Source organism: Eulemur rufifrons, chromosome 3 (assembly GCF_041146395.1).
Source record: "Eulemur rufifrons isolate Redbay chromosome 3, OSU_ERuf_1, whole genome shotgun sequence".
NCBI classification, from domain to species: domain Eukaryota; kingdom Metazoa; phylum Chordata; class Mammalia; order Primates; family Lemuridae; genus Eulemur; species Eulemur rufifrons.
Window position 1 is genome coordinate 93856643 of NC_090985.1, and position 22853 is coordinate 93879495.

General features: G+C 40.3%; 1 protein-coding gene across 1 annotated transcript in view; it reads left to right on the top strand.

Moving 5' to 3' along the window:
• Window positions 1-2208: 2208 nt before the first annotated feature.
• TOX (thymocyte selection associated high mobility group box) overlaps window positions 2209-22853 on the top strand; it is a 292415-nt gene continuing 271770 nt past the window's right edge. Inside the window, exon 1 of the mRNA XM_069466469.1 lies at window positions 2209-2466. Within this exon, the coding sequence (XP_069322570.1) occupies window positions 2365-2466 (102 nt within the window). The 5' untranslated portion in view covers window positions 2209-2364. The remainder of the gene's footprint in view (window positions 2467-22853) is intronic.

A 22853-nucleotide genomic window follows, 5' to 3' on the forward strand; every position in this document is an offset into this window, starting at 1 on the left:
ATCAATTATGGATTCTAATACAATTTTTAAAAACCAAGTTTTGAAATGATGTAATATATTGCTAATAAATGTTAGATTGATGACAGAAATTTAAGTTTAGGAATATTTAATTTGAATCTAAAAGGCTTGTGATTATTATTACTGTGGAAGGAAATACATATAGGCATATTTTAGAATCTACAATTGAATTTTGAAAGCTGATGTTATAAATCACAAAACTTCATTTAAATTTTATTATAAAGATCTTTATTAGGAGGAAGAACACATTTTCTTACTTATTTTGTGCCTTGAAGGACTCCTGAATGTGGAGAGGGATTCTTTGTTCTTCACTTGCCCCTTCTTCTCACCCCCACCTCCACCATGTCAATCTAGAAGGTGGGATGAAAGCTACATTTTTGCTGTGTACAAAAATGATAACGGGAAGAAAGAAAGGCAATGGCTGGAGAGAAAGAGAAAGAGCTGTAAGGAGTACAAAGCAATGCATAACACAAGGTTCCTGAAGGAAACTTACATAGACAAGACGCTTAGCAATGTTAATTTTACCATTTCCTATACAGTCTTAGATTCCCCCCAGGTCTCTGTTTCTATTTGGTGCTCTCAATTGCAGGGGAAGGGACATAGCTATGGGAAGGTTGCACCGACCAGTTGGCAATCAACGTGTACCAGAGTGGGGTGGAGTAGCACTAGGTTCTCAGTATCCTTGATTCCAGAAACAAGTGGAACAGAGGAAGAGCTTCCAGGCACCTTTGCTGGGAGGGTCTTGGCCCCACGGTGCCAGGCTGCTCTCTCCTGACAAGGTAAATATTGCCCACTCCTACTTGGACTTCCCACCAAGGTCACTGGCCCCAGGAACAAATGTCGGACCACAGCCAAGAGATCCTAAACTGTCCCAGCCACCAGGAGACACCAAGTTTCGAGTTTTGGGGATGAGGAGGCAAAGCGGGAAAACACGACTGGCGGTTTCCTCATCCCACTTACGGACCGCAGAAAAGGGGAGGCGGACTCCAGGTCTTCCCGGGCCCGCCAAGAGCATGATTGAGCGTCCAGCTATAAAAAGAGAAGAATCCCATGAAGGTCAACTAGCAAACCCATATGTTTTCCCTCTAGCCTGATCATGTGCTGATAATTGTTTCCTTATTTACCCTTCGAATCCCTCCTACGGATTTTGTGAGTGCGCAAGGCAGCCTCAGCCCTCGCAAACCCTCCAGTGGGGTACGGGTCACGGAGAGGTGCGGGCTGGAGGCGCGGGAGAGAAACAGAACGGGGGCGACTCTTACAGTCCACCCACCCCCCTGCGGGCGGCGCGGGTCCCTAGGACAGTGGCCCACTCACAGCGCGCAGACGGCTGCGCTCCCTGCGGGTTCTCGGCCCCCAGGAGCAGCGATGCGCAGAAAAGTCACCTCCACTACCGGCCGGGAGTATCGGGCGGGGGCGCAGTGACAGGGGTGGGGGCGGCCGCGGAGAGGGTGCGAGGGGGCTCAGAGACAGGGGTGGGGACGGCAGCGGAGCGGGGTGGGGCCAGGGCGGGCCCGGGGGCGGGGCTGCGGGTGGGGTGCGCCACAGCGCCCCCTCGCTGCGCGCTCCCCACTGTGCCCCGAGGCAGCTGATGAATCGGGCTCGCCAGCCCCTTTGTGTGCGACGCACTGGCCCCGAGGAGCGCGGCTTGGGCTCGGCGGAGACTCCCCGGGGTCCCGCCGCTACCACCCCGGCCGGGCCGCGCTCTCCTCCTTCTCCTCCTCCTCCGCTCCTCCCTCCTCCGGCCCCGGCCGCGAGCAGCAGCCATTGGGCCGCCAGCAGCCCGAGTCCCGCCGCGCTGCCCACCCCGCCCGACCCGGGGCGCTCGCCCCCCTCCTGCCCTGTCCCCTCTTGATTCCTCCCCCCACCCCCATCCCGGGCCTCCAAGGTGGAAAACATAAACTACCATCAGAGTAACTCAGAGTCTTCAATAAAACGCCCAGTACCTAGAGCCCGAGCGCGTGTGCCGGGCGGCGAGGGGCGCGGGAGGCGGGGATGGGGGGGCGGGCGGGGGGACAATGAGCGCATGAAGTTACCTGCCCGGCGGCGGCGGCGGCGGCGGCGGGACCGAGAGGCGGCGGCGGAGCAGGCTGCGCGCTCGGCGCCGACGGGTGCGCGCCGCGGCTTGGGGGAGAGTTGAGCGCTTTTCCCCCCTCTTTTTTTTTTTTTCTTTTTCTTTTTTTTTTTTTTCTCCTCTTCTTCTTAAACAAACCACAAACGGATGTGAGGGAAGGAAGGTGTTTCTTTTACTCCTGAGCCCAGACACCTCTCTCTGTTCCGTCTAAGCTTGTTTTGCTGAACACTTTTTTAAAAAGGAAAAGAAAAGGAGTTGCTTGATGTGAGAGTGAAATGGACGTAAGATTTTATCCACCTCCAGCCCAGCCCGCCGCTGCGCCCGACGCTCCCTGTCTGGGACCTTCTCCCTGCCTGGACCCCTACTATTGCAACAAGGTGAACGCTCTGCTTTTGTTTCCACGATGTTCTCGCTGCTTGATCCCGGGAGGGGGGCGGCGGCGGCCGGGCCGCAGCGGGGCCGCTCGGTGGACGGGGCCGGCTTGGCGGAGGCCGGTCCCGGGCGCGCTCGGCTCGCAGCCGGCGGCAGCCCTGCGTGCGCTCGGGTAGTAAATATTGTGGAGTAGCTCCGGGGGTTTGCCAAACACCGCGATTGTGCGGAAAGTGACACGATTTGCTCGGATTCTTTCCTTCCTGCTGTTTGTGACTAAGGATCCCTGCCTAGGTTTGCCGGGGGGCGTTTAAAAAAATAATAAGAGAAAACCACGGAATACTTTGGGGGTGTGTCTGGGGTCCAGGAACGGAGGCAGAGGAAGAGAATTCAGTTTATTTCCCAGTTCCCTCTTCTCCCTCCCTCCCTCTCCCGGGCAGTGGAGGCTCGTGGCACTGCTTCCCTGCCCGAGATTAGTTGCCAGGGGAGCAGCCGGGAGTTGGGGTGCAGGGACCCTGGAGGCGCCCCTACCCCCCACCTGGAAAACTGCTCCACAACTCTTTTGTTTTCCCAAACCGGTTCGGGCAGCCGAGCCTCGGGTCCGGAAACTGGTCCGCGGGCTAGGGGACTGTGCAGTAGCCGGGTCACCGTTTGGGGACTAGCTCCAGTTTTGGGGGTGCGTGCGGAGACTGCAAGTTTGTTGGGAGCCGAGCGAGCACGTCGCGTTCAAGTCCAAAGCTCTCTCAGTCGGCACAGGGTTGGGGCAGGGTCCGGTACTGGGTCCCGTACTACAGAGGGTCCACGGCCCGCTGACCCCGGGTGCCTGGGCCGCGGGAGACCGGGGTGAGGCGGACTATGCTGCTGACCCGGAGGTGAGGCGCCAGCTGAGGCTGCGGCAGAGTTCTGCTGGGTCCCCGGATAGGACAGTCAAAGGATACCTAGGGAAGGGGTGACTCTCCTGGCTTCTCGAATTCTTATCCGCGAGGAGGCGGCCAGACAGGAACTGGTCCCTCAGAGAAGCTGCAGGGCTACGACTGTCCCTGCCTCGGGCTTGTTGGACGTGTCTAAGCAGTCCCGCCGGATGAACGTTGGCGGGGAGAATTGAGTTCTCTGAAACTCTGGGCGGACCTTTTAGATGCCCAGCTCTCAGCTTGGTGATAAATCCGCCTGAGAGTCACAGCCCCTGCAGGCACTTCCATGTCGACCCCTGGGTGTATTCCACGGGAAAAATCTTGGGACTCCCAGCGTTTGCCTGGTGGCCAGTCATCACCAAACAGCTTTTTTACGTGATACAGAGGTATTTAGCGTGCTGCATTCCCAGCCCCTGCGCTCCCCTCTATGAGACCGACTCGCAGCTTTGAGTCTTGGACAATCCTAACACACACACATACACACACACCCTTCCCTGCGCTGTCTGCAGTGCAAGACCAACTCACAGGGCTGTAGTGTGTGCCGGTGGTGTTTAGGCGAGTTAGAAAAGAGGGAAAGCTTGTCATGGGCGAGGCAGAACGGCTTTCATCACACGGGGAATCCTTTACCTAGGGGCGAGTTGAAAGGTGCGGGGCAACTTCGGCAGGAGCAGAGGAGTTTGTGTGATGAAGTTTCGTTATTTCCTGGGAACGTCGTTCGTTTAGTCTAAAATCCGCTTTGCCTTTACGCTCAAGTATTTGTGTTACGTCTTATTTTGCTTATGACACCAATACTATTACTAAAAAAACAATAAAATAAAATAAAGTAGCAGTCCTTTCTTGGAGAGTGGACATATCCTGCAGTAGTCACCGGAACCAAAAGCTCAGAACCATTTGGGCAATGAAACTGGACAAATCTTATTAAATTTATCAGTGATTTTAAGCTCCAAAAAGAAGGTAATGACTTGGATACACATTTCACTCGTCATTCTTGTGATAGTAAGGTCAGATTTAATTTAAAAGTTAAATGCTTTGGAAAATCAGGAATTACTTCAATATATTAAATCATTTTCCAATTAAGTGCTTTAAATAATTTTAGTGGGTTGTGCTGTGAATTGAATAAATTAATTTAGAAAGTCTTCAGAATTTCTTTACTAGCTCATTGAAGTTCCTTTTAAGTCACCCCATGTATAAGAAGCAAACTGTTCTTTTTAAATGCAAATTAGCCACCCTTTCTATAGACTAGTTGCGAGTCTTCTATTTAACTTATCCAAGGAATAATAGATTTTTAAAAATGCAAAGTCATAAGACATGTTTCTAGTAGGAAAAGACTTCATGGAAATGTTTCTCCATGTACACCTTCCCTGACCCATCTCCATGGAGCAGTCCATCGAATATATTTGTCACTGATCTCTGATTATATTAAATGTACTGGGTAGTTTTCCAGGCCCCACAAAGCCCAGGCACTTGAGTTTTCTACTCCACCATGATTAGCATTGGTACACAATTTCTGTCTAGCTCAATGATTTTAGCTGCTTAGAATGTAGTCCGCTAGCATTCATTTTTGCAATGACTCAAGTGGATTTGCAGGGAGATGGAAGAAGGACAGAAGTTTGGAAGAGGTGAAGTAAGAAATCTGTACGTACATTTAGTAAAAACAAGTTGGATCAGACATCCTCAAAAGAAACAGGACTGCAAAGTAAACCTTGTCTTCTTCCGAGGTGTAATGAATGTGTAGTTTATTACAAATAACAGTCACTTTGTCAGGTGATTTGTTTTTAATAGGGTGATAAGATCATAAATTACTAATTATCTTTATTTTAAACCTGTCAACACTTTGCTATTTAAAGTTGGTGTGCTAAATCCCAGCGGAACCAGTATCTTTGTGTGTTTTAGTGTCCTGATACTGTAACTATAGTTTCCCAGTGACATTTTTTTCAAATGTCAGAAGAGATCCTAATGGAGAAAATGAATATCCTCTTCCTGAAGCTTTTCTAAACTAAAATGTGATTGTTTTACTCTGCTGACACTTTCCAGCACTGCTGCTCTATAGATTGCCAAAACACTACTTACATTTTTCAGTTAATAAACTCTGTAGGAGGCATTTTTTGAAACAGTTTATCTAGCATTGCTCTATTGTAAGAGCACATTACATTATGAACATATCACTGTGCAAACTGGCCTCCATTTGTACATAGCCCATTGCAGAAACAATGCGAATGATGGTAATGGCAAGTGTGCGAGGCATCTCTTATACAAACAGCCAGAACGGATGGCATGTTGCTGTATATAGGTCAGCCTTTGAAATAGCAGTGTAGCTCATAGACTGGACAGACGTATGTAAGCTAGAGGTAACAGTGTTCCCCTTTTGAAACTTACAGCATGGTTATATTTCAGACATTGAAAGATGGATACCATAGTGGAGTTTCATCTAATTAGACTATTTTAAGTAACAGTGTATCCCTTCATTGAGCTGAATGCTACCAAAAGAAATTAGGTTAAATGAGCTTACAATTGGAGTTCAGTAGTAAAATATAGTCCTATTTTTTGTTCTAGTTGAAGATGTCAGATCATCAGTTTAAATCTATACCTACACAGTAATAACAGTTCCTTTCAGTTTCTTAGTGCAATGTCATTTCCAAAGATTGTTTTCACTGATTTTATGCTAAAATAGGACAAAGAAAGGGCTCTTTTTCATTTTTACAATGATATGATGTGTTCAGTTATTGCTCAGTGTCTGCCCACATAAGGAGTAGTAATACAATTATGTTATGACATGGCTAATGACAGGGATGGTGACCTCGGCCGGCAGTGGGAGGGGAAATAATGGGCTTTACTATGCTCAGTGGTTGCCTTTGCGGAATTATGTCCTGAATCTTTCTTTGGTTAATTTAGAAACAGGGAAGTCCAAAACACAAACTCATGCCTGATACTTGTGACATATGGAGTAAAGAATAATGGACATTTGGAATATTCGATGTTTATCATTGAAATGAGAGGGACAGTGTATACTTTTTCCATATAAACACCAGGGGAAGGACCCATTTGTGATGAACTCTGCTAGAAAATATCAGGGCAAACATTAGACGTTTGATAACTTTTGAGAATAACGAGACTAATTATAGTCTCTGTAAAATCTTTTCGAGCTTATTTTCCTATTTAGAGTGTATTATGTATTGTACTTCATTGTGGTAGTACTCATCACATCTAAAATACAGAATTTGCAAGCCCCATTAAGATGGAGTCATTGTTCCTATTTTGATTAATAAATGTAAGGAAAGGAAAGAGGATGGAAGGAGGAGGGGGAGAGAGAGGTGGAGGGGGGAGGAGGCAGAGGAGGAGGGGGAGGGTAATAAGCAATTTAGAGCATCATGCTTGATTAGTTCTCTGTCCACCTCCGTAACTTCTACTTTGGGAAATTCATAGTTGATACTTCATACATTTATTTGTATAATTAAAACTCCCCTAGGAATTTTATTGGCTGGCACCTTTTACAAGTTTTGAGGTCTTTAAATAGGTTTAAATAAATGCATAGGCAAGAAAGATCATAAACTAAACAATCATGGTTTTGGCCACTAAATCAGATATCGCACAAAAACCTCAAATGTAGTTATCTTGACTTTATGGGGTATTTCAGTATTACAAATTCCAATTTTAAATGTCTATGCCAAAAAAATTATAGTTATGAGCTCTGGAGAGATCTGATGTTATTTTTAACATAAAAAAATGTGGTTTAGTATTCTCACAGTTTATCATATAGTTTAAAAGTTACTAAGTGATGTATTAAGGAGAATATTGACATGTTGCTTAGTTACAAAAATGGAACTAATATTTGGATATTTGATTTTATGCTTATTGTAGATTTGTTTTTAAATGACGTGATTGCAAGGGGATTAAGAACAGTGGAAGGAAGTAAAGCACTTAAAACTGGAAAAAGTAGGGAAATTTCCAAGTTTAGTGGTTTCCTGGGTACCAAGCCTAGGTTGAATGTTGGTTTTGGTGTGTGGGACTATTTCTAGTGGTTATATGTTTTGTGTGATAGGCTCAATTCAAAAGAGATAGCTTAAAAAACGGGGGTGGGGGCAGGGAATTTTATTTAGCTGGGAAGGAGGATTTATTCTAATGATCTCCAGCCTTTTGCTAGGACACTAGAAAGTTGAAAAGACTGTGGGGATATTTCTGAAATACTGGTGATCCTTCGTTTCTCCACTGAAGCCAGCCTTCAGCAGCAGGTCCCTCTGTGTGCCCAGCGCCTCTCATCTCCCACCTCCCTGCCTCTCTGCAGCCATCCCCACTCCCAGGAGGACCCTCTTCCTTGTAACTCTCCTCTTCAATCTTAGTCTGATCCTAGGAGGTCTGAACTTCTAATCTGAACTCTCCTACCTCCTCAGGCACTTAACTCATTGTTGTGGTTGCCTTGACCTTCTACTCACCATCATCATTGTCATAATCATGTTAACATATCCATATTGCAGTAATCTAGACTCTTATTTTCTGGATTGGAATCTACCAGCCCATATCCACTTTTTAAAATCCCAAATCATGCTTTTATTTCCCCATCCCTCCCATCCCAATGAATGACTTAGAGCCATATTATAATAATAGACTTAGAAAACTTAAATATGATGCTGAGAGGAAAAAACCATGGCCGATATTTCTAAGCTATCATAGACCCCCACCCACACTCCCCCATTTTATGCAGTGTATTTACAGCTCAAAGATAAGCCACTTGAACATCCTTCCTCAGTGAGGAAGCTTTGTTTAGACTCCAAAGTGTTGTGAAGATGGGACTGTGATCTTCTGTTAGCAGATAGTAGGTTAGGTGGGCTACACTTGCAGTAAGTACAGGGGTTAGCATGCTTATGTATTCTCATCTGAAAATACATAGATAACTAAAACGGGAATAGTTTTAGATGAGTTATCACCCTACACTTTAGTTATCTAAATGTGAATCTCAAAATTTCTGAGAAGTCATAAGGTAAGATGTGTATCTTATGTCTCAAAACTGAAATATAATTATCATGAGTTGACTAAATGCTATTAACAATTACACTTTAAAAATATTATTAGTTGTTTAGAAGAAAACTTATATTGTATGTACCCACATCCATGAATCTAAAATTTATACTTTTAGCAGAAAATAAGATTGTAGCTCACTATAAATTATTAGATTGTGTGACTGCAAGAAACTTCCATCTGAGGAATCTAGATGCTCCGATGTTCCCTAGTTTGTTTAAATTGAATGTTTATAAAAGGAGTTAATTTTACCAATTTTAAAAATGCTTTTTTCCCTTTCATTTACTTCCACTTTGGAGTTATTGATGGATTTTCAATTGATCTTATTCCTTGAACATGCACTTTTCAGAACCAGATAGCCTGTGGTCCCCCTTGGTTGGTGGTGAATTGTGCTAAATGGACTATCCACTAGGAAACTGGAGTGCCAAGATGATGCTGCCTACATCTGCCCTAATGAATTTGAGAATTTTTTGCTTTAAACCATGCATGCCAAGTTTCATCCCGAAGAGCAATTTCTCATTAAAAACAGTTGAGTTATAAACTGCTTAGAAATGTGGTTTATAATGGAAGTGCCAACAGACTGTTAATTATAGCAGTTCTTCCATAATACTTTGAGACATGGGATTCACATTAACCTGAATGAGCTTTTCCTGGTTATAACATGTTTCTCCCTACAGCATTCATTTTGAAAATGGGAACATTATATTGCTGTGTGCTTGGATGTTGATGGTGCAGCAGAAAAGAAGAGAAGGGAGGGCAGAGCCAGAAAGAAACCCCCTGCTCTTTCCTAACAGGCGGTATCAGAATTTTCCCAGACCTCTTTAGTTTGATATATGGCACGTTTTTGCCTTACTTGATGAAAAATTATAAAGTTAACTTTTAAAAGTTATCTTCATATTTCCATTTTACTCATGAAAAATTGTCACCGATCTATAGTTATGGTACCAAAAATCATGAAACCAGGGTCACTATTAATGCTTTTTTCTGTTTGTCTATTTTTCACTTGGGAAATTTAAATGGTTCTGCTTTAGCCGAGTATATATTGTTCTTCATTTCTGAGTTAATGTGCTTTTATGAAACTGTCTTGAAAGGACTCCTAATTAAACGAGGGCCATGGTTGGTTGATAAGAAGCTTTGCCAGTGGCCAAGAAAATAGAATGTATTTTGGGTTACTGTGTAGTCTTACAAGTTATTTGTATCTGATCCACAGTAGTGATGATGCCAGCTTTTGCCTGAAATGCCTTTTGATTGACATCTTTGAGGCCACTATGAAAGGGTTGCCTAGCCAGAGAATTGGTGTGTGTATGTGTATGTGTGTGGATTTGTGTGTATGTATGTGTTTGGGTGTGAGTGTGTGTTTCCATGTTTCTCATGGTTCTAGACATATTTCTGGCCATAAATACATGAGAATTTATCCTAAATGGCAGACTCCATCAATGTGGACAACAGCAACAAAGAAAATCATGGCTACTAGGAATGCCTAATTACCACTCCCTTGTAAGAAACTTAGCCATATTTCACAGGAAAAGATGCTGTTCAGAATGTTAGGGCTTTAATTGGACATGTCATAACCTAATGAGACTAAAGACCATGTCTTCCTGAGGAAAACCATAGGCCTTTCTTAAGAAAAGGCTCCTTTTTGTTGAAGATTTGAGATTTAAAAAAAAAACAAACAAACCCCGAGTGCCCTTAAATCTGTGTTGACTTATTCCCTAGGCAAAATAAATCTAACCCTGAGAGGATATGATTCCTACCCCTCTGATTTCCATTCTCTTGAGAAGTCTGACTTTGTTCTATGTCTGGTGAAAGTTCTGACACTAAAACCTTTAATTCATCTGTGTCCCTATCTTCCATATATCCAGTAGAGAAAATAATTTATATTTGTATCAAGGAAGCCTTATGAGAATTAAGGAGGCAACAGAGGTAGATTATTTTGAAATCCTGTGGTGAAAGATGTTCAGAAATTCAAAGAATGGTAGACTTTTGCAAAATACTATATTCTGAGCCCATTTCTTCTGTTTCTGCTACCCTAGTGGAATAAAAGTGTTTTCAAAAGTTGCAGACTAGTGATTCTTTCAGGAAGGGAGTTAAAGAGATAACCTTTCTGGAGGGTCAAAGGTGAATTTGGGAAAATGGGGTATGTGTAGGTACAGTCTGTAATCTCCCTCCCTCAGATATTGAGAAGCCCCCCAGGGGGCCCCTTTTTCCCTCTCCACATTAAGAGTCAATGCATCTAAGGAGCGATGCGATTGATGAGGGCTGTTGCCTGTTTTGCACTGTAAGAAGATAAGATAAAAGTGGAGAGTAACTGCGAAAGAGGGAAATGCCCTCTTGTAGTTCCTGACTTCAGGGAAGCAAGCTTTGCCTCTCTGTGCCTTCCTCTGATATATGGGTCAGAGATGCGAAATATAATGTGCAAGATTAATTAACGAATGGGCCAACTGGGTCTAAAGATAGACCAATTACATTGAAAGAGTATCTGTGTGCTGCCTGATTTCCTTAAGTCTTTTAACTCAATTAAATGGTTGATTTAAAAAATGATGGGTAAAGTTTTATATGCATTGGCGTCTTCATACCATTGTAAAAACCGGTTCTTCTTTTCCATACCAATATGCCTCAGCCTAAAATGCCAGTAACAATTGTATAAAGAGAAATGTTAATAATAAAGAGACTGGATAACCTTTCAACAAAAAGTATATTTTATCATTTGGCAGATGCAGTCATGAACATTAATCATAGAAACCTGCAGATACTAGAAGCTTAATATCAAAGCTAATGATTTATTTTATGTTAATGACTTCCTGCCAGGGCATAAAAGACTATTCATAATGGACTCTCAGAGCTATGTTCAGTTACTAAGGCTAATGGGATAATCTTTCCTCTCCCAAAATTAAGCTTTTTGAAATAAATTATGCTGTTATTTTTCAAGGTAACTCTCAAAAATTTACTGCAAAACTAATCTTTTAAGAACTACTTAAAGAAATGAAAAGGAAGAAAAATCCCAAAGCAGCTTTTCTAGTTCATGAACAGTTTTACTTAATTAGGGAGAGAAAGTTTGCATGTATGCTAATATCCCTGAACTTGTAATGCTAAATAATTTTCAAGGCAGCCTTCTGTGACACAATCTGCCTTTTGAGATTCAACTCCTGTAAGTATGTCCCACAATAGACCATGTTTTTGTAGGCCATTATCAGCCAATAATGAGCTGAACCGTAGTAAAACATGTGAGTTTTTCACTGGGAAGTTTTAAAAATCATGTTTACAATTAGTTATAACCAACATTATATTTCAATAAGAGATAATTTGCCTACTAAAGTTCACATAATGTGCTAATCATGTCTAGTGGTTAATAAACCTCACTCCCCTGATGGCTATAAAAGGCTATTATATTCATGGCAGCAGTTCAGGTACAGCTGCTGTGTGTTAATAATGCATCTTTGTCCCACTAATCAACATAGCAAAGGTCAGCACCCCTAAGCACCTAAACCACCTATTCTCTTTCCAAAATATTTATTGACACCTTAAAAGCATATCTGTTCATTTTCCTTAGCCTCCAGTCAGTTAATTCCACTCCAAGCTACTTGTGTGATAAAGGTTTTGTACCCTAAGCTAGGTCGTAGAAGAGATTAATATACATTCATAGTAATCTTCTCCCATAAACATGTTTCCATTTCCACAGTCATTGAGTGAATTAGTGTCGGGTGGTTGTAGCCATGAGCTCTTTTATAATTAAATAGGTGTGTACCAAAACTAGAATGTTTTCAGATTTTACCTGTTATTTAAGGAGATGTTTAAAAGAAAAACAACTTTTCAATAACCAGAATAATTTGAAGTAAACAGAGCGAATCGGGAAGTGGGAAGGGATATTTAGAATCTAAACAGAAATAATCGGTGTTAGTTTATAGACCTGATGCAGTAGTGAAATATTATTTTCTTAATTGTTCTTTTGGCATAGGAAAGCAATAATAGTAAAAGCTTCTTAAGCCATATTTTCTGCACACAAAGAACATATTCACGTGGGATTTCCATTTTGCTGGAAAATCGTGCAAATCAATAAGCCAGCACTTATCTGCATTAAAATTAGGTAGACAACAATTTATAGGCACAGTGATAGTGTAGTTCTCTTCATACCCTCGGTTTGTGTTTAAGATAATCCTTGCTTTTGTGTCCTCAGAGAGAAGCCAAAATGTTAAGTGAACAAGATCTCATTTTCTCATCTTGTATTATTGTCTTCTGTTTTCTGTTACTCATTTTGATAACCTCGTGTGTGTGGTTTTTTTTCCCTTTATGATTTGGGAACCTTAAATGTTTTAAGAGAAGAGAAAGAAATGAAACTCAACTATGTTTCCATCATCAAGAGAAATGCAAAAGGCAAACGAGTGGGAGGAGCCTCTATTTGTGCAGCACATAATGTACAATGGTACATTTGTCATGCTTTAAATATATAATGCCTACAATAAAATATGTACAGGCGCAGTTGTGATCTATGAAGTCCCTGGCTCCAGTGCCATTGTTTGTAGTCTCTACGGTTGTCATACATTGTTCTTTGCACATCATACCCTTACAGCAGAATTTGACACAATTTCTAGCTTTCAGCCCTGCACCATTTTCATTGCACAATATACATGAGTTTGACAGGGTGTGTTGAGGACAACTCTGGCAAGCAATTGATATTTTGAAGTGGCAAGCGTTTCAGCAGCTGCCTGCTTGTGAAAAAGGAATGATAAGATATACTGTATTGTTAGTTTCAGGGAAAGCATTAAGGTTTAAGCTCTGTAAAAATGTACACATTATTCGTCAGTGGTGAAGCAAGTCTTTTATGTTTTTTAGAGCTTAGCTCTCTGGCTGATGTGAACTAGAATGACATTGGTCAGTAAATGAATAGGAGTACTTTGAATTTGAACTGCTGCCAATTTTGCACCAACAAAAGAACTGACAAAAGAAAGATTTTATGTGAAATGCAAAGCACACGCAATGTTTTGGGGGCGGGGAAAGGGAAGGAGAGAGAGAGAAACCCGCACCAGAGAATATTCTTTAACACATACTTGCAAGGATACCAAATAGTTAAACACATCTATTTTTCATGGTTCATCAGCTACAACCTAAGCTGTTTTATCTAATGTGCTTTAAAAACCTGTTGTATACACATAGGCTTTCAGAATATGTTCATATGGAATTTAGAGTGTTTTTCTAAATATCGCACTGTGCCCTGAAGGCCTGTTGGCAGAATATCAGAGTCACCCACTGCTGGAGTCCCCAACTCTCTCTCTATCTGGTAGTGGGAAATTGTAGTTTAATCAGTTATGGCACTTTCAGTGTGTAACGTTCATTAGCAAGGCAATTTGTCATGACTGTTAATGGTCAGGATGCATCTGCTCTCTCAGTTACAGAGCATGATAAGTAAGAAGACAAATATTTCAATATCTGATAGTATTAACTTGTTTCAAATTTGTAATCCAAGGTTAGTTGCTCAAAACAGACACAGCAGCAGATTAACAAGCATCCTGTATTCAATTTTACTGAGCCCTGTTTTTATGGATTTATGGCTTTAAAGCACACTAATACGCTATTATGAAGGGCACAGTCTTTGATTAGATGTTCAACAGAAACTAAGTTATGAGCGGAGTACTTTCTGGGTTCATCTGGAAAGAATTTATGTGCATAATATTTTCTATAGACCTTCATAAATTGAAAGGTTTGATGCATGCAGTATTTCTAACATGTTATATATTCTTCTCATGATTAAAAAAGTCACTTTCCCATTGGTTTATAAACTGGTCGGAGACTTTTTGAGTTGAGTTCAGAGTGCCTGTTCTATTTTAAAAGTTTTAAAATTCTACTGAAAAATTTTAGAATGAATTGGAAATGTCACGTTCCTCCCCAGCAAACTGCTTTATAAGATCATTGTTCATTGTTCTAAATGGGGGGAAAAAAGTTGAAAAAGATTCCCCCAGATGAAAAGGTTAGGATTTTTTACATATCTCATATTTTCTAGGTATGACATCATATAGCTCGCCATACAAAATCTTTTTGACACATTTTCATTTTTAATGAAAGGCCCGAAAATTCAGAGCATAATGATTTCTTAGAAATTGAACCCAATCTTGGTAAAAAATTCGTTCTTGCTAGTAACAAAAGCTGTTACTGTTTAAGCTCCTGTTGAGCAGTTAGTTGGTACGCTTCGCTGAATGTTGTCAAAAAGGCTTTCCTCATGATTGACAAGCCGGCAGGAATGTGAATGGAGATTTTAATTGCGTATCATGTGTGCATATCAGAGTGAGTGAATTCATGACTCTGCTTAGCTCCATATCTCTGCAGGTCAGCCGTGCCAAAAAATGCTCTTTTATGTGCAGTTTTTCCAAAAGGAGAAAGGTGTATGTGTACTGAAGTCATTGGTTACTCATTTCTGAAGTGAAACACTTGTGTTCCCTGAGCCTCGGAGTTTGAAAGTGGAACAAAAATCTATTTTCAGATTTCTTTCTTTTACTCTCTGCACTTATAATATACTTGGATGATGTAAATTCTCTTCAGTTACAAGTTGGGAAAAGTCTGCCAGAACATATTTTTCTTATGGCACTTGCTGTACGAAGTGTGTTTATCTTTCTTTCTTTTTTTTTTCCCCCTTAAGAGTACTTTGAAAAGAAAGAAAAAATGTAAGCCAGTGGAAAAATTTACTGAGGCCAGTTGCCTTTCTGTAACTTTTAATCTTTAGAAAAAACCTGACCTGGGGTGGGAGAGGGGAGAAAGAGTGTACTTCTGAGAGGTGGAAGGTTTATAAAATTGTTTCTGAATTTTGGTAAAAATAGAAAGAATACAATGCTTACTGTAAAATGGCGTTAATAAATATATGAATGTTCATTTCATAGAAAATGGCTTCTTGGTTTTTTGATAACTTAAAGGTCAAAGATTCATGCAATGGTGGTGATTTGCCATTTATCTTATTGAGATGTCTAAAACCCAGTACATGTGAGATTTTAAAGCGGAGTAAAACTTTTTTTTTGGAAGGTAACTTTGACTATAATAACCCCAGACTTATCAAGAACTTACTTAAGTAAAAAACAGAAAAAAAAAATTCATAATGAATATGCCATATATAATTTTTCATTTGATGTGAATATTTGGCACTTGGGTTGTAAATTTAGCACATAGCTACTTTTCTATGTCATTTTGAATAGGTGAGAAAAAGATTAGTGCCAGGGTCATTTTAAATATAACCATAGTAATAAGTAGGGTAATGTTGAAAGGATGGTGACTTTATAGCCTTAGGATATCCCATAAGGACTTAACTTTGTTCTGGGCTATAATATGTTATCTCAACACATTTTAGAACATAATCAAATTGCGGGTTGATGCTTCAGCCTTAATGTGGTATGTAGTACAGGGTGATGGCTGTATTAAGGCACTACTGTACCTTTAAAATGCTAAGGAAGAAAATCTATTTTATTTTAAAAATTTAGCTCTATGTATGGGGTGACATTTTCTAATGTTATGGAAGACTATTTTGTACTTTATACTGAGAGCTCAGGCAAGAAAAAATCTATTTACAAAATGAAAAAAGTGCTCAGCTGAATGCATTTCACTTTTAAAGATGATATTCTAGTAATGAACTTTATCAAGCAGAGAACATTTCAGTAAAAGTATTAAAGTAGTTCCTATTTTGGTTGCCTCACTTAAGGCTGTGTCACTGTTTCCATTATAACTTCTTATTTTCAGGTAGCTCTAATGCAGTCCCCATACAAATATTTGCACAGGGATGAAATGAGAATATTTTAGCCTAAGAAGTAGACTTTGTTATTTGGAATGTGCCTGTTAAGAAGCTTTGGGCTTTGTTAATAAGGGACACAATTCATTTTTAGAAATTGAAAAGCATTTACTGAACATCAACTGAGTGTTAAGGGGAGAGGGGGAGGCACAGAGATGAGTAAGTCCTGGACCCTGCCTGGAGGCTAATCAGAGAGGAATAGGGATAACTGTAACACGGCTTAGCATAATTGATGAGGTATGAAGTCTGTGGTCAGTGTGCTGGTAGTGGGGAATGAAAAGTAATGAATTGCAGTTGGAAGAATCCTGGTTGCTTCCTGGAGGAGATGGCATTTCAGTTGGCCTTAAAAATTCAGCAACGAGGAAGAGAAAAGTTACTCCTAATTTTTTGAATTATTTTTTGGACTTCCCACCTCTTTTCAAAATGATGGGCGGCATCTTCAAATAAGAACCACATACGCAATAGGGCTATTAGTATCAATGTAGAACATTATAACCAGGGAAGAGAGACGCAAGCATACTTCTTGGCCTAGGTATTAAGCTATAATTAAGCATTAAAACTAAACCTTTATAAAATAATTAATAATGCTATATAATTAAAATAAAATTTTATATTTTATAAATACAAACATTTGAACTAAACATTTGTTACATAATTAATAATTTTATATAATTGAAAATTAAACATTTAAATTAAAACTTTAAATTTGGCTCTTGCTCCCTTCATATCAGAGCAAAAATGGAAACACATGGAAACAAATTCCATTTATCCGAGAGGTGTATTGATACTAATTATTCATGTGTAAAAAGTTTTCCTTTAGTTGAAAGCCGCAAAACCTCCAGTGAAAGGCTGCAAAAGAGAAATCCGTGGAAGTGTGACATCAAGGGCTGTGTGACGGGAGTCTGCTGTGGATTGAGGTGTCTGAGGTGGGAAGTGGGGCCTAGGGAAGGGGCAGGGGAGGGGCTTGCTGAAATAAACAAGGCGGAAAGAACCGGGAATTGTTGAGGAGCAAGGGGAGTGAAAAGATGAGAACTGGGTTTTAGGAAGGTACTGTTGCGGTTATAGAGAGGTGTGGAATTCAGCTTGCTTATTGTCAGTGGAGTAATGTTCATCCCTAGTAAGCGTATAGCAGAGAGGACTGCCACAGGGGAGTCCCATGTTAGAATGAATGATCAGGTATTGATCCTTCTTTCCATGCGTTTTCAAATTATAGATGAATGATAACCTTTTAGCGATTTTATACTTTAGCCAAAAGGTTCAGTTACATTAAAATCTAACTTCCTAAAGCACATACAGGGTTGTCGTCTACATGCAGATTATTTTTTAATTGATAATACCCAGTCATTAGCATCAATATTAATGCTTTATCTATAGCCTTACAAGTACACCTGCCGAGTTAACTTTCAGTCTTTTCCAATTGTGGTGTAGTATTTACAGAAATTATTAGTAATTGCTTTCATGAAATTTCTTGCTCAGTGATAAATGCACATATTAGTAAATTTGGGGAACATATTAATAAAGTGTGCAAACATATTCAGAAATCTTTATCAGCACTTTTGATAGTATCTCACAATAATCCAGTATCCATGTAACAAGGTTCTCGAATTTTTCTGCCGAATTTATACCCTGAGGAGCTGGAGGAAGACGCTGAAGTGCCTCTATAATCTGCATAGGTCTTAGAAGGCTAAGGTTTCATCTTTAAGCCGTACGTGGATTTTATATTATATTCTGTAACACACTCGTGTTAATTTTATGTAAATATGATACTTTAAAGCACTTAGAATTGCGTCAACTCTGTGTTCTAGAAGATAGTCCATGCTAGTCTATAGTTCTGCTCCCTTGGCATATAGTTCTTTGCTCTTAGGGGTATGAGTTTGAGAAGCATGAAACAACATAATGCTCTTTTGTCCTTGTTATTAAAAAATAGATTGGCGACCTTGAAAGAGTTCCTTTTATTAGGTCATCTCTCCAACAGAGAATGGAACATTTTGTTTCCCCTCATTCTTTCCCTGACTTTCACTAATTCTCTACTTTTGATAAGAAAGTGTAACAGAGTACTTGATCTTAGTCTAAACTGGAAGACTGTTTAGCTAAGGCTCAATAATTGCTGGCATCGTAGATAGCGCAACATCATGCTTTAAAGGGAGATGGTGACAAAGAGGGTGGAAGTCAAATATCCTATGCGTAGGTGGAAGAGAAAAAATGCTAATTACTGGCACAAACTGATGATGTTTAGTGATGGCAGAAGGTAAGCAGGTGTGATATTATATCGTTAGGTGTTAGGAGAGGATCTAACCTGAAAATATTTGGAAAATCCAGGAAAATAAAAAGGATCACGAAGAAATTGAACAGTTATGGTGATGGTTTGGGGGTGGGGCGGGGGGCAGGTAGAGGACAGAGCAAGGCCTGTAATGTAACAAGTGGCCAAGACATGGATTTCTTCCTCCCTCTTTCCTTTTCCTCCCTCCCTCCCTCCCTTCCACCATAGACAGCATAGTTTGTAAGATGGTTAACATTATTTTCAAGATTCCTTTGAATTATTTTCTTAGACCTTTGACTAGCACTCTCCCACTTGCATCCTTGCCGAGAGCAGTCTTCTGTTTCTGGGCCGCCTTCCTGTCCTATCTTCTCCTTCGTCCTTGGGACACACCACAGTAGACCCAACTGTCCTGGGACAACAGTAGCTCTCGTTAGGCGGGGTGGCATGCATGGATTTTAGGTGTCTACATGGAGGACTTCTCAACAAATACCTGTCTACTTGATGTCCGTAACACACTGACTCAGGGGTACTTTGCTTTTTGGAGTTTCCCCCTCTTTACTTCATTTAATCCTTAATCTGTTTTTGAAACAAGTTCTTTGTAAACAGGCACGTGTAAATAACAGATATTCCCCTTGTAGTGACAAGAATATGCTTCTTCTTCTAGAGACTCAGTTTAGGCAGATGAGCATTTTAGATTTTTGCCTTTACCCGAATCAAGGTAATTCCTTACCTGTAACACATCGTGAAGTTCCATCTGCGGTGGCAGGCTGGGGAAGGAACACTGTGTATTTCTTCAGTTTGGACACATTGATTCACAAGCTTCCATAAAAATGGAACAAAAATTAATAGACAAAGAGACGCAGATTCCTTATATATGATCCTATAGGCTATTTTTCTGTGGGCTTTGAGGTATGTGTCACAGGGCTGTTCCAGGCTCAGCTTCCAGGGGCGTGACGTTTGTAGACATTGGTTAATTCATTCATTAAATATTTTCTGAGTGGTTCCTATGTGCCGGGAACTGTGCTAAAGCGATAGGGATAGAAAAAGAAAAAAAATGGTGCACTTACAGATGTAATGATGTTAGATGTGATATAAATAACCCAATTAATAGATAATGAGTCAACTGAGAATTAAATGGACAACTTTAATGTTTGACCTAAACACTATTACTATTGAGCTCTAAATATCTCTGTGTTCTTTCACAATTTATCTTCTCTGCTGCTTTTCCTTTCCTTGAGTCTGTATGATACGGCTGAGCATAAAACCAGCACTCCTTGCCCTGTCTCAAGTCCTGCTGTGAGAGCAACTGATAGCCCGTAGGATGCATAACTTGGTAACTTCAGCCAATACTGATTGTTTATGAAGTAGCCAAAGGAATGAATTTTTAAAAATTGAAATTCTAATCATGCAGGTATTTAAATCTTTGGAAATTTGAACTAGGCATCATTCAAAAATAAACAACAGGGTTCATGCTCAACCCGTTTAAAAAACGCTTTAATGGGCTGAAATCAGTTGTATAACATCATTCAATACCATTTTTATATTTGAAGTTGTTTATAAGTTCAGGATATTTTTAGAATGGCAAAACAATCAGTGTTCATTTTGTTCAGGTTCATCATAATGGATTTCAAATGGTAAACACCATTGGGCATTTTAAAATTATTTTTCTGACGAATTCTACATATTCTGGGAGACAGTCATTGTAGAAATAGCTTACAAAATAATTCTGAATCTCATATTTTGTTACCATCTCATTTCTTACCCTAATATGGTATGGAATCAGACTGCAATTACACTTTCACAATTACTTTGTAATATGGGCTGAAATATACTCCTGAAGCTCTTATTACCTTTTCCATACACCATTTGCACAGACCTGCTGATGTCTGTCAGCGGTGCTTCCTTAGGACAATCAGCCATTCTTAGCGGGTTGTGTTTAAATTCAGAGCACCACAAATAGAGAGCACCTCTCTCTCCTTGCTGATGAATTTTTAATGCTCAAGCATTTATAATAATTCAAAGGACTTCATTATAATAGCTTGCAGAATTAGGCCATGTGTTTTAGCATGTTGGATATTTATTTGTGCTCTTTGTCAAAGAGAAAAAAAATGAAAACAACACAATATTAATCGAGTGTGTTTGTGTCTGTAGCAACCTGAGAATTATGGTGTTGCCCAGTGTTAGAGCTCCTTTTCCCTGAAACAGGTTAAGATTTTCTACTTCAAATAATTCACTCAAAAGCTCTTCTTTCCTCCATAATCACATTTTATGGGAAAAAAGATACAACTTCACTCCATGTCTTTAAATGCAAACTGGAATGCCATATATTCAAATATGGAATACATTTACATTTAATAACAAAATCAAGAACCTTTCTTTTACATTACAAAGAGAAATATTCTTTTAAAATAGCCAGTTCTTAGGGTCTTTGAGAGTCTTCCAAAAAGAGATTTGGTTGACTTTGAGAGCCATATGGTACAGTCTGTTATCCTTTTTAATGAATTTTTTTCTTTACCATTTTATTTCACCCCCAAACTGTAGTTACATTAGAATAACAACATTTTAAGCCATCTCCTGTAAAGTAATGACATTTAAAATATAAATAATAGGAAATAGTTTATGTGTTTCCTGCTGTCAAATGTCTACATAGAGTGATTGTTTCTCCTTTGAAAAATTGGAGATTTGAGTCAAGTGCTGATACCCTGAGGGTACTGTATTCCTATAAGTCTATAATGTCAAATGTTCAGAAATATTCAGATAATTGATTGCACACCTCAATTTTTTTCAGTATACTTTTTGAAACAACGTGATTATTAATTTATTTGGTATTAAACTATTTGGGGTCTGGTTTCTAGGTAGTTTCAGTGAAATCAATTCATTAAACAGTCCTGTTTGTAGCTCAGTGTGGTAGAAAGAAGTTGGAGATGGAATCCCAGGCCCTGGGGTTAATTATAGAACTAATCACATGATGTGGGGCAAGTTACTTTTAATTCTCATTTTTCTCTCTCTAAAACTAGAAGCTTAATCACCTCTAAGATTCTCTCCTGTCCAAGAAGTAGGGGTTCTCCATTGTCTTGTTAAACAGTAAACTCCATAATATCAAGAGGTTCTGAGACTGACAACAACCAGAGTGTCATCTTCATTACAGACAACAAATTTCAAAATCTAGTGCTATTGTTATTTGTTACATATCAAGAGAAAAGGCACCATGGCATCCATCGTAACAACCAAATAGCACAGCAAGGTAGGTTTCAAAAAAGCAAAACTTAGAGCAGACAATGAACATGGTTTTAACTAGTTTCAGCATAACATTTTATCAGACGACTTCACTCTTTTTAACTGAGGTATGCCTGAACCATTTTTGGCTTAAAGGGCAACTTGGGCTTATTATGGTGGCAATGGATGAAATGTTTCCCCTAGGTATCACTGTACTAGTAGGGCAAGTCATGGGTCGTACCTTAGAAAAGGAACTTGGGAATCAGATGTCAGGGAGGACAGTGCAGGAGGACAGGTGGCCAGAGAGCTGGGAAGAGGCCAGAGATTTAGCAGGGCCTGAAACAAGCCACACAGCCACATCCAGGCGTTTTGATTAAAACAATATCCTGCCCCACTCCCAGATTTATTATCATCACTAGTAGGATTCTTACAGCGCTGTAACAAGTCCTAGCCTTTCTGACTCAGGCAACTTGAAAGGCCTATTTTAAGTGGAGAGTGTGCAGGCTTTCCAAACGGACCTGCCTTATATCACCCGACTCTATCTTTCACAAATATAGTATCAGCAGGGTTCAAGGAGGCAGAGTTCCTGACTTTAAGAAGTTTTTGGTTTGGGGGGGGAAGAAAAGTTTATACTTGAAAAATAAAAAAAATGCAGAGAGAATAGCATGAAAGAGAAAATATAGTCTTAGCACTAGATTTTCAGTCAGTTCTTAACCTTTTTGGTTCACACATGGAAGCAAATATTCTAGAATTTCTGACGCTGTACTTAAAAGGAATTAATAGGTCAGTGCCTTAAAAACAAAGTTTCAGAAAATTGTAAAAAGGGATCTAGCTCAGCTCTCGTGCTGCTCCCCAGCTCACTCTGGCTGCCGCTGAGCCTGGTGCTGGCACTCCGTGGGCACCCACGGGGCCATGCTTTCGGATGTGCCAGTAGCTGCCCTTTTCTTGGACTTTGGCTCATTGTGACTCTTACATCTTTACATCTCTTGCCTTAGCTGCACTAAGATCGTATTTGTGCTGGCTGCTCCACGTGATGTATTCCTTTCAAGTGCCCGCTGACCAGATAGGGCCATACGTAATTCATCTCAGGACAAAGACAAAATTTGGCTTTGATCCAAATTTAGAGGTCCACCCCGAAGAATTGAAAAACAACAATATGCTTTGACCAACTGGTTTGACAACCACTTGTTGAAGTAGTCCCAAAGATAACCTTTATATTTAGAAGACACATGG